The 16620-nt window shown below is 40.6% G+C and overlaps 1 protein-coding gene across 1 annotated transcript in view; it reads right to left on the reverse strand.

Moving 5' to 3' along the window:
- Positions 1–16620, reverse strand: part of dab1a (DAB adaptor protein 1a) — a 400410-nt gene that overhangs the window by 26239 nt on the left and 357551 nt on the right. The window contains exons 16-20 of the mRNA XM_059647688.1: positions 15512–15630; positions 9734–9896; positions 5500–5635; positions 3530–3671; positions 2646–2778 (exon numbers count right to left, since the gene is read on the reverse strand). Coding sequence (XP_059503671.1) covers positions 2646–2778; positions 3530–3671; positions 5500–5635; positions 9734–9896; positions 15512–15630 — 693 coding nt within the window. The remainder of the gene's footprint in view (positions 1–2645; positions 2779–3529; positions 3672–5499; positions 5636–9733; positions 9897–15511; positions 15631–16620) is intronic.

Raw genomic sequence — 16620 nt, forward strand, 5'->3', positions numbered from 1 at the left:
CAGGCCCAGAGCAATACTTTAAAGGTGGAGAAGATAAATGATGAGATGGTGAAGATTGTTAGTGGAACAACACAATTAAGTGGCAGGGGAGTGTAAAGAACACAGCTTGCAGCCATAAGTAATAGTAAAATCTTTATGGCTTTAAACTTCTCCAGAAATGAAGGAAACACTGGCCTGATATTTTGCCTTTGGCCATGGTGAGTTTGTTGACACACGGAATTCAATCAGGTGATTCCACCTCGATTGATTCTTGGTGGTTAAGGCCCGTGGATGTTTACTCCATTTTGTTGCCAATCACGGCCTTTAAGTGGCTGACTAACACCCAGTTAAACGTCCTCCTCCAGTGCCTCTGGCATTATGCAGGGGCAGGCTAAAGGCTCAGCATTCCAGGAATAGGACAAGCTTACCAATGTGAGGCCTTTGTAGGCTTTTGGCGGGAGTCTTGTATTTCTTCCCTTCTAAAGAACTTGGCTCCTGCTTGAGGGATCCAGGATCCAGCATCCAGGAAATAGGGTGTCCACTGAGAGTTACCCTCCTGTTTTTGCTGCCAACAGCACTTCCCCTGCCTACAACCACCAAACCAGATACTAACACTGTGCGGACTCCTCTCTCTGTCGCTTCACAGTCACCGGGGATTGAGAAACTATCCTATCCTTAAAGTGAATCTTATTTTAATGACAGTAGCTCTGGGTTCTCCTTTGATTTGCCAGCAGGTCTTGGTTGGTGTAATTACTGCTCCCAGAGTTCTGGATCCTACAGGAGGCCCACGCAGGCTTTTCAGGCACCTGAGTTGCAAATGACATGTGATGAATGATTTTATTGTCACAGGTATTTTGCAGTAAAATACCATGAAAAGCTTTTCATTTGTCACCAGCAATTGGTGCCATTTTGCATAGTTTAAGGAATAAAAAAAAAGAAAGATATAGCTTAAAGCGAGTCAATCAGCCTGAGCCAGCTTATCATCAAGGTCACCGACATTGCCATCACTCCTCCACGGCTGTCAACACTAGAACCAACTAACAGCAAAGTCATCACACTTCAGGTGCCATATTTCACTGCCGCGGCCTTACTGCCACCTTCCCTGGACCCACCGATATCGGAGTCACATCTCTTAATGCTGGGCCCACCTTGTTGACGACTCTAGATGACCTTCTGCTGCTGCCAGCACCAGACCCAGCCAACGACAAAGTCAGTGATCCTCAAGTGCTGTTTTTCACCTCTAGGCCTACCTCGTTGATGTCACCTCCACTGAGGTAGCAGCTGCCAATTACAATGCCACATCCTGCGTTCACTCTGGAAAAGTAAGTAGGGGCTCACTCGCTGCATCACCAGGTCCATACTGGGATCTCTCGTTGCCACTGATGGCATCTGGGCTCAGGACGAGAGGTAGGGAAAGGAAAGAAAAATGAAAAGAAAAGCAGCCGGGGCAGATATGCCCAGGTTCAGCTGCCCTATTCTGCCACCATCTTGATGACAGTTTGATGTGGTGACCTTCCCTAGGAAAAGGCAGCATGGGATCCCAGCTGATTCTCAAGTGAGCAACTAAGATCACCAGCACCTCTGTACAATTCTGGCAATTTGCTGATAATATTTAAAGAGGTCAACTTTCCAGGATTCAATAGCCTATACTCAAGGATGATTAAAAATTTGACCAATGAAACTAGTCACATGTTGATAGGGACCCTTAAGAAATCATTATAATTGTGAAATGAACTAAACAATTGCATAGAAGTAAAAATATTTTTTTAAAAATTGTAGAAGTACTTTCATAAAAAAAATTATGCATAAAATCTGATGTTAAAATGTTGAAGACTGCTCTCAGAAACAATAATATGAAACATCCAGATAAATATGAAGTCAGCAGACAAAGTCAACCTGGTCTTATGATTGGGTGGGAAACGGTTTCAGATCATGCCTGGTTTACCTTTTTGAACTCTTTAGAGAAATGTTAGAACTTATGGCTAAAGATAACTCCAAGCACAAAGTCTATCTAGACTTGAGCAAGCCTTTCAAGCTTTGAGGAAGGCTCACCGGACCCAAAATGTTAACTCTGATTTTCCCTTCACAGATGTTGCCAGACCTGCTGGGCTTTTCCAGCAACTTCTGTTTCCAAGCCCCTTGATGCATTTGCCTAGATATTCATCACTGAGGTAGATAGCAGGATTCTGGAAAATTCCCAGCTTTGGGTATCCCACAATCACAGGATCTTCATTGCCAAAGGGTGCAGTGTGGATTACAGCCAGCCCAGCCAACACCAGAAAGAGGTTCGAGGTACCGCAGATTCGGCCAAGGTGTGCTGTGGAACATGGTCCCAGTTACAATAAATAAGCTTTCATTAGATGGTCATGCATCAGCAGCCTGAGCCCTTAGCAGCTCTATTACCTCCATCAGCCTCCACCTTTTGAACATTCCTTCTCTTTTAAATCATTTCTTGAGAGTTATTTCTTCCCAGTATTCAGAGTTAGTGGTGTGCAAATGCCACGATGATTACATTAAAGGAATTTTATTTACTTTTTAGTTCTTTTTAATTGACTATGCTAAATAGTCCTTTTTAAAAAAAAAATCACATTTGAAATTTGCCAGTTTAAAAATAAACTTGACATTTAAAAAGATAAGTATAGATTATTCTCACAGTGTTCATTTACCTCAGGGCTGTAGAATTCCAAATTGTGTGGTTTTCTGAATCTTATGTTATTCACATAATATGGTGCACAACTTCCTGCATAATATCTGTTGTCTAAAACAGTTCCCTCTAGAGTGTCAGTTAAAATATTGTATCTGTAAATATATTGAAATGATTAATAAATATATTGAAATGATTAATTAAAACTTGGATACAGTCACCAATTCATGGGGCTACTGAAATATTCCTAATTTTAGTTCTCTATGATTCTTCTTTCATTTGAATATATCGCTCTAGATCCTATTCCTCATTATCTAAAGGGTGAAGTCTTCATAACCTTAGCAGATCATGGAGCTGCTCTCTCCTCAGAGACAGTTGACAGGTAGTGGTTTAACCTCATGGTCAGCAAACCTCAAGTGAGGGGATAGGTTAAGAAGGATGATCCTACATAGTAACGTCAGCTTGTGCAGGAACTGAACCCACATTGTTACTGTTACTCTGCATTGCAAGCCAGCTGTCCAGCCAACTGAGCGAAACCACTCCCCTCCATCAGTTAGCACTGTTGGATAATAGTTTATCATACAGTCTCCGTCTATAATTCATTCTTTCCCAAAGTTTTAAAACTATGCATCACTCTCACATTGTCAATCATTTCTTCCTTCTGAAATCTTCAACCAATTAAAACCCAAGCTTCGTATTAACATTACTTGCTCATTATCTCACCTTACTGTGTTAGTGAGAGTGTGCTGCACTGTTGGAAATGCTATCTTTTGGAAGTGACATGAAACAGAGGTCCGACTCATTCAATCAACCATCTTGTGGAATTTAATTACAGCAGACCTAGAACCAATTTATCATGCTGTATTGAAATGTCAGTGAGATCTAGGTTGAGTACAAGATACATACCCACTTCCAATATGATGTACAGCCCAATACTGTTCGGCTTCTCTGGAACATGCACTACTAACTCTATTGCAAACTTTCTCATCAGAATGATCTCCACAATCATTATCTTCATTACAAAGGACTCTGCGAGGAATGCATCGACCTTAAAAAAGTCCACAGAACATGTATTTCATTGCAAAGCCACAAAATTATGTTAGTTGTAACATACTGCTTCCAAATTGAGTAAAATATAGGCAACACTGGGTTACAGTCTCCGTTCTGGAGTCCATTCACAAATTCATTTGTTTGCACGTTGGAATTCAATGCGGGACAATGGAAAGAAGTCATTTGTAAGTACAGGAAATGTTTATATACAGGTCTTTAAAATTTAAAACCACTTATGGGATCATGATTGTAGGCCCAAGCATTTATAAGTTGGATATTCATAAATGAAGGATGTGTACATGGTTCACTCTACGTGGAAGCAGTTCAATGTAGCATCTAAATTAGGGACCAAAACTTCAAAGTATTTAGACAATTCTGCTATTCTTAAAACAAATTTGCAAATTACAATCTTATTGAACCATACATATTAGAGAGAGTAATATTACTGCATTATTTAGATTTCTATTATATATAGGCCAAAAGGGGAATTTGCGCCTTCTATAAATTGGGCATCATAGGAATTCAATTAAATGTCTGCCTAGGAATGAGACATCTCAGCATGTTCTTCTGGGTAAATCTGACTCATCTAGACTTGTTTTTTTTATTAAACAACAAAAGTTTTGGTAAGAATTAGTTAACAATGAGGGGGATATTTTTTCAAGAATTATAGGTCACTTTTTCAACATCAGTAGTCATCTTTGCAAGACAGAAATAAGGGGCTTTCTTTTCTCTCTGAGGGTTGGTGACTAGGGAACTTTCTGCCTTAGAATGCCAGAGAGGTGGAATTATTGAACATTTTTAAGACAGAGATGGATAGATCTCATTGACGTGGGAATCAAGGGTTATTTGGGGGTAGATGCAAATGTGAAATTTAAAACAGAAACAGATCAGCCATGATCTGATTAAACAGCAGAACAGTCTCAAGGGGCCAAAGGTCTACTTCTCTATCTAATTTATGTTCATGTCAGAAAAACTTCCCACAGTTCTATCCACTCACAAAAATGGTTTGTTTTGTACAGTCATTATTTACACATAGTCAATTTCAAACCTCTATCAACAAGCTTATTCAGGTATTGGGATAAAATAGACAATTTGGTTGTAAGGCAAAATAAGTTATTCCCAAGTAGGGGAGACCATTTGTAAAAGAAAATTAATTTTGTGAATCCTACTTCTAAATTATTATAAACACCCATCTGGGTCACTATTGTCCTCCAGAAAAGAGAACATGCGAACTCTACCTGGTCTGACATATATTTGGCTCTAATTCCAAATTCCATGTTGCCCCTCAATGTGTATGGGGTGACTTAGCAACAGACAGTAAATACCGCATTGGAAAAGGCATTTGCTTGCAAAAAGTAACCTGAATAATTGCAACATTAAAGATGATATTGAGTCTTTTCTCTGAATTTTTTTGGAGGATTTGGAGATCCTCATTTGTCAAATTGGCAATTTTCATGCACTGATGTTGAGATTTATGGTAATTTACTGAATGACAAACTAATGTTCTCCCCCAGCATATTTTGTACTTAATTTGATCTCCAATTGTAGGGTTTATTATTGTTTCATCTTCCTTGATTAACACCCTGACACGGTACAGGAGAGGACATAAACTGAAAACAGAACAACTGGGAATAATGCAGCAAGCAAGAATACCCCCAAACACCCCTGATAATCCATGGTTAACACCAATTTACAGTTAATTTTATTCAAACTGTGTAGATGTTTATTAAAGACCTCATCTGCATTGTTGATAAACATTACATTACAATGTGAATTTAAGTTCTTCCATGTTGGTTTGATGACATGTGACTGAAAACATTTGTTACCTGTCTCAGCACACACAAAACCCTCACATAAGTTCCTTGTTCTGCAGACACCTGCGCAGGGTTTCTCTTGTCTGTCAAAAGAGTCACATGGTGCGCCACCAAACTGAGATGGTACTTCAAGACTTGCATACCTATACTACATAAATTGAGATGACAAAGATTGAGCATAAAGATGTTAGAACAAAGGAAACTACAGCATAGGAACAAGCCCTTCAGCCCTCCAAGCCTGGACCAATCCAAATCCTCTATCTAAACCTGTTGCCTATTTTCCAAGGATCTGTATCCCTCTGCTCCCTGCCCATTCATGTATCTGTCTAGATACATCTTAAATGACGCTATTGTGCCTGCTTCGACCACCTCTGCTGGCAACGCGTTTCAGGCATCCACCACCCTGTGTAAAGAACTTTCCACACATATCTCAATTCAACTTTTCCCCTCTCACTTTGAAATCGTGACCCCTAGTAATTGAGTCCCCCACTCTGGGAAAAAGCTTCTTGCTATCCACCCAGTTGACACCTCTCATGATTTTGTAGACCTCAATCACGTCCCCCCTCAACCTCCGTCTTTCTAATGTAAATAATCCTAATCTACTCAACCTCTCTTCATAGCGAGTACCCTCCATACCAGGCAACATCCTGAAGAACCTCCTCTGCACTCTATCCAAAGCATCCACATCCTTTTGGTAATGTGGTGACCAGAACTGTACGCAGTATTCCAAATGTGGTCGAACTAAACTCCTATACAACTGTAACATGGCCTGCCAACTCTTATACTCAGTACCCCGTCCGATGAAGGAAAGCATGCCCTATGCCTTCTTGACCACTCTATTGACCTGCATTGCCACCTTCAGGGTACAGTGGACCTGAACACCCAGATCTCTCTGTGCATCAATTTTCCCCAGGGCTTTTCCATTTACCGTATAGTTCGCTCTTGAATTGGATCTTCCAAAATGCATCACCTCACATTTGCATGATTATGAGAATTTATGACCAGTTAAAGCAAGATGGGGTGAGCTATTGGTGCTCTGTTGAGCTATTATACAAGTTTTGATTTTTACTTTTGTTCCTGTTATTGGAGATGGATTAGTGGGACAGTCTTGTTTTCGACTTGAAAAGTAGGCAAAATGACGGGTGCAACTTCTGACTTGATTTCTCTATATGTACTGGGAGTAATTTTGCTCCAATTTTGTTTTTATATTCCAACATTCCTGATTTTATTTCATTGCAGTTTAAGGATGCATATATCATCTGTAGTGTCCCCCTATCATGGTCCAGCCATCTAGTTCAAGACAATTCTAATGATATGTATCTCTCACTAAATATGAAACACTGAATTTTCCATTCATTTTATCCTGGGGCCTCTAAACTGGCCTCATCCCCAATCTTTGTGCAAGATGAGGGTGGCAGAACAATGGAGTCAGCCTTAATACATTTTACTGATGAGCTGCTTTTCTGGTTGCAACCCCTGAGGCATGTAGACAGTTTTGTGAATAAACCAATTTTGTAAAGGCAGCCTCAATTCCAGGACAGGCCCTTTTATAGGCATATGCAAAAAAACTAGATGCTTCTTTTGGGTATGAGCAATAGATATCTGTAGAAGAGCTTTCATAAGTATGGTAGGTCATCCATATCTGGTGCAAAATGATTTTATTTTTCAAGAATATCTTTTGACAGAATAAAAAGTTGCCAGTCTATTTGTTGACATTGTGTGACATTCCTTCCCACCTTGTGAATCAGATTGCAAGGGCCTCTTATTTGCATTGATTTTGTGATGTAAATTGTGGACAATATATATATTTTTAATGATACTTGTAGTGAGTTTGGATCTCCTTTTTGAGTTTATATCCGGTGGGTTATGCCTTGTGGCTGTATTAACAATTAACTTGTAAGTATTTCTGTATCAATAGTGACTCCTTTCAAAAACAGCTTTTGAGGTTTTGCAAAGCAAGATGTTTATTCTAGAGATAATGGGAACTGCAGATGCTGGAGAATTCCAAGATAATAAAATGTGAGGCTGGATGAACACAGCAGGCCAAGCAGCATCTCAGGAGCACAAAAGCTGACGTTTCGGGCCTAGACCCTTCATCAGAGAGGGGGATGGGGGGAGGGAACTGGAATAAATAGGGAGAGAGGGGGAGGCGGACCGAAGATGGAGAGTAAAGAAGATAGGTGGAGAGAGTGTAGGTGGGGAGGTAGGGAGGGGATAGGTCAGTCCAGGGAAGACGGACAGGTCAAGGAGGTGGGATGAGGTTAGTAGGTAGATGGGGGTGCGGCTTGGGGTGGGAGGAAGGGATGGGTGAGAGGAAGAACCGGTTAGGGAGGCAGAGACAGGTTGGACTGGTTTTGGGATGCAGTGGGTGGGGGGGAAGAGCTGGGCTGGTTGTGTGGTGCAGTGGGGGGAGGGGACGAACTGGGCTGGTTTAGGGATGCAGTAGGAGAAGGGGAGATTTTGAAACTGGTGAAGTCCACATTGATACCATATGGCTGCAGGGTTCCCAGGCGGAATATGAGTTGCTGTTCCTGCAGCCTTCGGGTGGCATCATTGTGGCACTGCAGGAGACCCATGATGGACATGTCATCTAGAGAATGGGAGGGGGAGTGGAAATGGTTTGCGACTGGGAGGTGCAGTTGTTTGTTGCGGACTGAGCGGAGGTGTTCTGCAAAGCGGTCCCTCCGCTTTGCAGAACACCTCCGCTCAGTCCGCAACAAACAACTGCACCTCCCAGTCGCAAACCATTTCCACTCCCCCTCCCATTCTCTAGATGACATGTCCATCATGGGCCTCCTGCAGTGCCACAATGATGCCACCCGAAGGTTGCAGGAACAGCAACTCATATTCCGCCTGGGAACCCTGCAGCCATATGGTATCAATGTGGACTTCACCAGTTTCAAAATCTCCCCTTCTCCTACTGCATCCCTAAACCAGCCCAGTTCGTCCCCTCCCCCCACTGCACCACACAACCAGCCCAGCTCTTCCCCCCCACCCACTGCATCCCAAAACCAGTCCAACCTGTCTCTGCCTCCCTAACCGGTTCTTCCTCTCACCCATCCCTTCCTCCCACCCCAAGCCGCACCCCCAGCTACCTACTAACCTCATCCCACCTCCTTGACCTGTCCGTCTTCCCTGGACTGACCTATCCCCTCCCTACCTCCCCACCTACACTCTCTCCACCTATCTTCTTTACTCTCCATCTTCGGTCCACCTCCCCCTCTCTCCCTATTTATTCCAGTTCCCTCCCCCCATCCCCATCCCCCTCTCTGATGAAGGGTCTAGGCCTGAAACGTCAGCTTTTGTGCTCCTGAGATGCTGCTTGGCCTGCTGTGTTCATCCAGCCTCACATTTTATTATTAAGATGTTTATTCTAGTATCTTGTGACTCAGCATAATAAATTAGGGGCCACAGTGGTTTTATAGAGAGTTCTGGAAACTGTTGTTTTTCAGTTTAAGGGAAACATCCATAACTTAGAGTTATGGAGTTTTGCTTTAAATTAGGGGTTGTGTTTTCCAGCCCTGGGAAGACCTTGGAACAAATTGGCTTTATAGAGTAGTGCTCTAGGAAGGTAAGGAGTTAGGTCCTTAGAATGAAGAATTAGTGTTGCTTCCAATATGAAATAAAGTGCCAGAACTGTTTTTATTTAATGTAAGTGCTAAAGTTTATAATAGCTCTAGGAAGAAGCTACCACAGTCTCAGTTTAACAGTTGGAGTCTCAAGAGATTTAAACCTATTGTGCTGTTAGATACAGAGGCATTGATGTGAGTACTTTATGAGTCGTGTTTTGGCTATTGTACCAGGAGTGGTGTTATGGGTACTTCATGAAAGCTGTTTTGTTTCTTTACAATTTACAAAAGGACTGTTTTGGGATTATTGATTATATTTTTACTGTGTGAGATTATAAACTTGCTCGCCTAGCTGATGTGTTTGATTGCAGATGTTTTGTCACCCAGTTAGGTAACATCGTCGTCAAAAACTTTTACTGTGTGTTTAAAAACTTTGAACTTGTATTATAAGTGGGTAGCTTGGATCATTCTATTTTAGTTTAGTTCCTTTTGCAATAAAACTCTGCATTGTTGGAGCAAAATCTGCAGCACTGCATGTTTATGGATCAGCAGGAGACCACTTTGTAAAAACCAAAATAAATAAAGTTATGATTTATTAAGTCAGATTCCTGGTAGAATTTGATTTGTCCAGTAATAACGTTTACTGGGGCCATAACAGTTTTCATTGCTATACTTACATGTTTGCTCTGGCAAGGATCGCAAGTGCTCCAAGAGGACCAGGAAGAAATAATGCAATCAATTGGCTGTGATGGATTCGTCAATGATCTTTTCAACTGACTTCCTACTTTGGTTATATTTAACACATTTGATTGATCATTTAGTTCCAAGGGTGTTTCTTTGCTGAAATCAGAAATAAATTACAATAAATCGAGAAGATCATTTCAACAAAGAAAACCTTTTTTTTTCCTGGGAGGCCTGGTTTAAGCATAGCTGTATTATAAATTTTAACAAGATTCCATAAACAACAACTTGTGTTTATTTAGCATTTTAACATAATAAAATTTTGAAGAAATTTCACAGGAACATTATAAAACAAAATATGATTCTGAGACACATATTAAATCACATAACAAGCATCTGGTCAAAGGCTTAACTTTTTAGCACTGTCTTGAAGAATAAAAGTAAGAATTAGACACAAAATGTATCGGGAAAGTATTCAAGAAACTGGAACCTAGGCAAAAGATAGCACAGCCATCAAAGGTGAGGTGATTAAAATTGAGATGGTTATTAGTTTAGAATTAGAGGAGCACAGACATCCCTGGAAGGTTGTGGAACTTGAGGACAGAATGTGCAAAGTCATGGAGATTTTAAAACAAGGATGAGAATTTTAAAACCAAGACCGCTTGATTTGAAGCCAGGGCAGGTCACAGAATATATTGACGTTAGGTGAAAGAAACTTGGCACAGGATTTAAACAGGGGCAGCAGAGCTTTGAATGACCTTAAAATGCTGGTAGGTACAATGTGCAAGAATCATCGAGTCTAGAGTTAAGGAAGCTCTGAATGAGTTTCAGCAGTAGATGGTTTGAGACAGGGGCAAAGTTGGGTTATGTTTATTATGAGGTGGATATAGGCAGTGCTGGTGATAGCACAAATATGGGGTCAGAAACGCATCTCAGGTCAAATATAATGCCAAGGTTTCAAACACATTAGCTTAGTCACAGATGGAATCAGTAACCATGGTACAGAGTTTGGACTGATTTCAGAAAACAACAGCTTCAGCCTACCAGGTAATTAATTGAAAATAATTCCTGCTTGTCCAGAACCTGAGTCATCCAGCAGTCCTTTAATTTAGTGGAGGGCTCAAGACAAGTGATGGTGAAATAGAGTTCAGTGTCATCAGAGTACATGTAAAAATGAATTATCATTTTAGGTGTTTTCACTAAGGGGTAGCATGCAAGTGAGAAGTAGGAGGGAGCCAAGGATAGATTCTTGGTTCACCAGAGATTGTGGCACCAGGGTGATAGCACTGCAAGTGACTCCTTGGCTCCAACTGGCTACAAAAAGATAAAGAAGTACAAGGAGGGAAAGTTTATCTTTGTCACTGTCAAACAGGATGTCATTTATCATTTTGATAAGAGTTTTAGTGGTACTGTGACAAGGGCAGAACTATGGTTACAGAAAATCTGAAAGAGAAACAGATCTGGCAATATCTAAGGATTGAATTCAGAGTTAACATTTTGGGTCCTGTCACCCTTTCTCAGAACTGATGTAGTTAGGAAAAGGATGGGTTTTATACAGAAGATGGGGTGAGGAGATGAAGGAGAGTAAATGATTGGTGGTGGTAGAGCCCAAAGAGAGAGAAAAACATTTGGCCAGACAAAGGAGTGGTTCAAGCTTAGTCTGGAGAATGAATAGCAGCCACTGGGGACTACACATGGCTGACAATGGGCAGTGTGTGGTAGCAACCCATGGGATGCAAGCCTCGTTGTGGATGTGGCAAAGTATTGGAAAAGGTGCTCAAGCTCTAAAATTGTTGAGCTCAATATTGAGTCCAGAAGACTTCAGGGTTCCCAAGATGAAAATGAGGTGCTGTCCTTCCAGCTTGCACTGAGCTTCGCTGGAGCACCGCAGCAAGCCCAAGACAGAGATGTTCTCCACGGAACAGGGTGGTGTATTCAACATTTTGTTTGTTCACCTTCGTTAACGCACAAATGAGAATCAATGCAGGATCAATCCTGACAGTATATATCAAGTTTCTGGAGAAACAATTTAATTCTCTACATTTATCTGTAACAGTGCATTTCTGGCATTACTTTGGAAGAATGGGAAAAGAATGCTGGAAGCTATGTACAAAATTTGGATGAAATTTGTTTTATTCATTCAAGGGATGAGGGTGCTGCTGGCTAGGCCAGCATTTATTATCCATCCTGAATTGTTAGAAGGTAGTTAAGAATCGACCACATTGTTGTGGTTCTGGAGTCGCAAATAGGCTAGAGCAGGTGCGAATGGGAGTTTCCTTCACCAAGGAAAGTTAGTAAAACAGATGGATTTTTCTGACAGTTTATAATGGATTCATGGTCATAAGTTCACATGCACAGAAACAGACCCTTAGTCCGACCAGTCCAACACAGTTGCCCAACACAATCCCAAACTAAGATAACAAAGTGTGGAGCTAGATGAACACAGTAGGCCAAGCAGCATCTTAGAAGCACAAAAGCTGATGTTTCGGGCCTGGATCTAGGCCCGAAACATCAGCTTTTGTGCTCCTAGGATGCTGCTTGGCATGCTGAGTTCATCCAGCTCCACACTTTGTCACCTCGGATTCTCCAGCATCTGAAGTTCCCATTATCTCTGACACAATCCCCAACTAAACTAGTTCCTCCTGTCTGCTCCTGGCCCATATCTCTGCAAACCTTTCGCATGCGTGTCCTTACCCAAATGCCTTTTAAAGTTTTAATTATGCCTACTACTTCTTAAGGGAGTTCATTCCACACACGAAGCCCCCCCCCCACCCCACCATGTAAAGAAGTTGCCTCTCCTTCACCTTAAAAATGTCCCCCTAGTTTTGAAATATCCCATCCTGGGGACAAGACACCTATCATCAATCCTGTCAATGCCCCTTACGATTTTATAAACTTCTATAAGACCATCTCTCAACCTCCTATCCTCCTCTAATGAAAACAAAGTCCCAGCCTATTCAAACTTTCTTTATAACTCAGGCCTTCTATATTTGGCAACATCCTGGTAAATCTCTTCTGAATCCCTTCCAGCTACATAATATCCTTCTTATAACTGGGTGACCAGAACTGGACACAATATTCCAGAAGAGACCTCACCAATGTCCTGTACAATCTCAAAGTAGCTTCCTAACTCCTATACTCAAAGGGCTGAGCAATGAAGAAAAGTGTGCTAATCATCTTTTTAATTATCCTGTCTATAGGACTTTGGTTCGGCCACATTTGGAGCACTGTGCACAGTTCTGGTCGCCACATTACCAAAAGGATGTGGATGCTTTGGAGAGGGTGCAGAGGAGGTTCACCAGGATGCTGCCTGGTATGGAGGGTGCTAGCTATGAAGAGAGGTTGAATAGATAAGGATTATTTTCATTAGAAAGACGGAGATTGAGAGGGGACCTGATTGAGGTCTACAAAATCATGAGGGGTATAGACAGGGTGGATAGCAAAAAGCTTTTTCCCAGAGTGGGGGACTCAATTACTAGGGGTCATGAGTTCAAAGTGAGAGGAGGAAAGTTTAAGGGAGATATGCGTGGAAAGTTCTTTACACAGAGTGTGGTGGGCGCCTGGAACGCGTTGCCAGCGGAGGTGGTAGACGCAGACACGTTAGCGTCTTTTAATATATATTTGGACAGGTACATGGATGAGCAGGGAGCAAATGGGCACAGACCGTTAGAAAATAGATGATAGGTTAGACAGAGGATCTTATTTGGCACAGGGTTGGAGGGCCGAAGGGCCTGTTCCTGTGCTGTAGGTTTCTTTGTTTCTTTGTTTGTTTCTATATGTGATACAAACTTCAGAAAATTATACTATATACCTGAACCCCTCGTTTCCTCTGCTAGACAACACTACTCAAGAACCTACCATGAATGGTACAAGCCCAATGCATGTTTGGTTGTATTAAAATGTAATCATTAGACTCTTAATTCCAACTAATTTTGCAGTAATGCAGGTGTCATGAAAATGGGTGTTTATTGTTCATGTTGTTTAGTTTTTTGAATATTCTTGGTTATGTTATGACAGCGAATTCAGAGTCAACAAGCAAACTCAGACATTTTAATAAGAATGGCATGGAGGTAATGCATGAATTATTAAGATATTCAGCTTTGAAGTGGTTTCTCTGTAGACTGTAAGGAATAACCAGCTTGTTTGTCAGCAAATAATAAGTCTCACCACTGGATTATAACTTAGAAAAACTCTAATGTGCTTGGCTATATTATTGCCCAATATTGACAATTCTCTCAACTTATAACTCTCTATATTGAAAGAGAAAGCAAACCTAACACTTTGAACAGGACCTGTTATCAAAGTTGCTATCAATCTGGCTGCAAATTTTGTACTTTTCTTTCAAATTGATAATATTCAGAGCTCTTATTTTCACATCTTGTGGAAATGACTAATTCCCAAAAAATCACAAAGAAACTTGTTTATTCAGACATATGTCTTTAAGTTGCTTTGCTTTCAATTTTGTTACAGGAAGGATTGCAAATTCCACTACGTATTATTTGTAACAAATATATTAATGTGTACATATGAAATTTGTCATCTTCCTATTTACAGAAGTTATTTCGAAATGTTTAACATTAGCATTGGTATTGATAAAAGCATTACAAACACAAATAACATTAAAGAGCTTCGAGATAACACATTACAGCAGAAGGATTGTGTTCATAAGAATGAGAAAAACTGAAATGATAGCAGTTTTCAGAATAGGTTGCTGCAAATTCTGAGTTACATTGACAAGACCAAATGCAGAAAGAATGATCTCTTTGTGGAATACCTCTGCTCTGCCTGTAGAAGTGACCCTGACCTTTTAGTTGCTTGTCATTTCAAAAAACCACCATGCTTTTATGGGTCTGCTCTTATGTTCCAATGAAACACAGTGCGAGCTCGGGTACACCACTTCATTTTCTGCATTGGCACTCTGCAGCCTCTAGGTCTCAATATTGAATTCAATAACTTCAGAAACTGACTGTGTGATACCATTTCCCCACTTTATGAGCAAGAAACCAGAATAGGCCACATGGCCCTTACAGGGTGTTCCACTGTTCAACAAGGTCACAGCTGATGTGATTTTAACCTCAACTCCACATTGCTGCATATCCTGATAATCTATTACCAAGCCCTCCCCTCCAATGTTGACTTGTTTACTTTGTTTTCACTTTGACACCTTAATTTACACTCATTTCCTTTTACACCATCATTAACAGCCCTTTGTCTTTTGCAGTGGGCCTCCTCTTCACCTGCTCCCTTCGCCCCCTCCTCTCCCTCTGTCAAAAGAATAAATCAAAATATTTTCCAACATCTTTCAGTTCCAAAGAAGAGTCATACTGGACTCAAAATGTTAACTCTTTTTCTCTCTTCAGGATGCTGCTAGACTTGCTGAGTTTCTCCCACATTCGTGTGTTTCTTTTAGATTACCAGCATCCTCAGTATTTTACTTCCATACAAAATATGTATTTTTCATTTTAGTCCTCTGTTTTGGATACGCTGCTGACTCATGTTAAAGTACAGTTCACATAGCTATTGTCCACCTTGCCTTGGTCAAATACCCATTCTCCACATCTAAGGTTTGGAAGTGATGACCAGAACGGTGTTCGGAAAAAGAGTAAAATTAAACTGCAGTATGTTCCTCATTCATCCTGTTCCTTATGTATATTTTCTTGGTTGTTTTCTTTGTAACCTTTTTCTTTAGCCTAAGGATTCTGAATCCAATTGCAATGTACTCCCCCAGCAATCTAAAATTTTGAATAACCAAACCTTTAATAACAGAAACTTACCCATAACCAATTGTCTGTACAATGCATAGTGCAGCAAAAAACAGAATGAAATTCATTGATCGAAGCATGGTCTTGTATGTTTTCACCATATTCCAAACAGCATGTACTGCAACTGACAGTCAGAAACCTTTCAGAATAACAAGTTAGCAGTGTTGTAATGTTTGTATGTTGTTCTTTGATCAATTGATTTTTTTTTCTTTGTACAGGGATTAAATCATACAGTTCCTGAAGGTCACTTAAAACCACTGGCATACCTATATAACTTTAATTCTCAAAAATAATGAACTTCAGAAATACGTTTGGTACTATTATAATCAATCTAATTCAGAAATTAGCACTGCAATATTGCTTAGATAACAAAGTGTGAAGCTGGACGAACACAGCAGGCCCAGCAGCATCTCAGGAGCACAAAAGCTGACGTTTCGGGCCTAGACCCTTCATCAGAGAGCCTTATTTGCTAATCAGGAAACATTCTGCAACAAAATAATTGTGCTGCAATTTGACAGAGCTCATTAGGAGGCAAGTCAGCTTTCCTGGTGGGCAGCTGTATTCTGAGTGAGTGAGAGTTTAAGAATCAGCTACACAGTGCCAAATCTCTATCCTCAAATTGTGCTCCCTTGGAAAGTAGTTCACTCTGATGTGCTGAAAGGACTTTTAAGTTCCAAAGTTCTCTGCTTCCAGAGAACACAGCACTTGGAAAATCTGTAAATGGCACTTATCAATGTTTAACTGTTTCAAGGGCAGTGAAAATTTCAATCATTTCTTGGCTGCTTTCTTCAGCAATCCTATAATTTTCACTGACCCCTGATGCACAGGCCCTTAATCTTGTCATTTCTTGTTACTCCACACAGTGTTCTCATTTCTGTGTCTCATTAATATGCAATTGTTATTTCTTCTTCTTGAAGCTTTTATACGATGTAACAAGATCAATGTTGCGTTTAGAATCTTCCTTTTAGTTTCAGCACTACTATTCTTTCAAATAAGACTTCACTGCGCTGCTTCTAATTAGTCTAATAAGAGATAATTCATTATTCACTTTCTATTTCCATAATTCTATCTTCTGCCATCGATGACTTGAGGTACTTGAGCCTAATCACATTCTCTCTGTC

The sequence above is a fragment of the Stegostoma tigrinum genome, chromosome 8, assembly GCF_030684315.1.
Source record: "Stegostoma tigrinum isolate sSteTig4 chromosome 8, sSteTig4.hap1, whole genome shotgun sequence".
NCBI classification, from domain to species: Eukaryota; Metazoa; Chordata; class Chondrichthyes; order Orectolobiformes; family Stegostomatidae; genus Stegostoma; species Stegostoma tigrinum.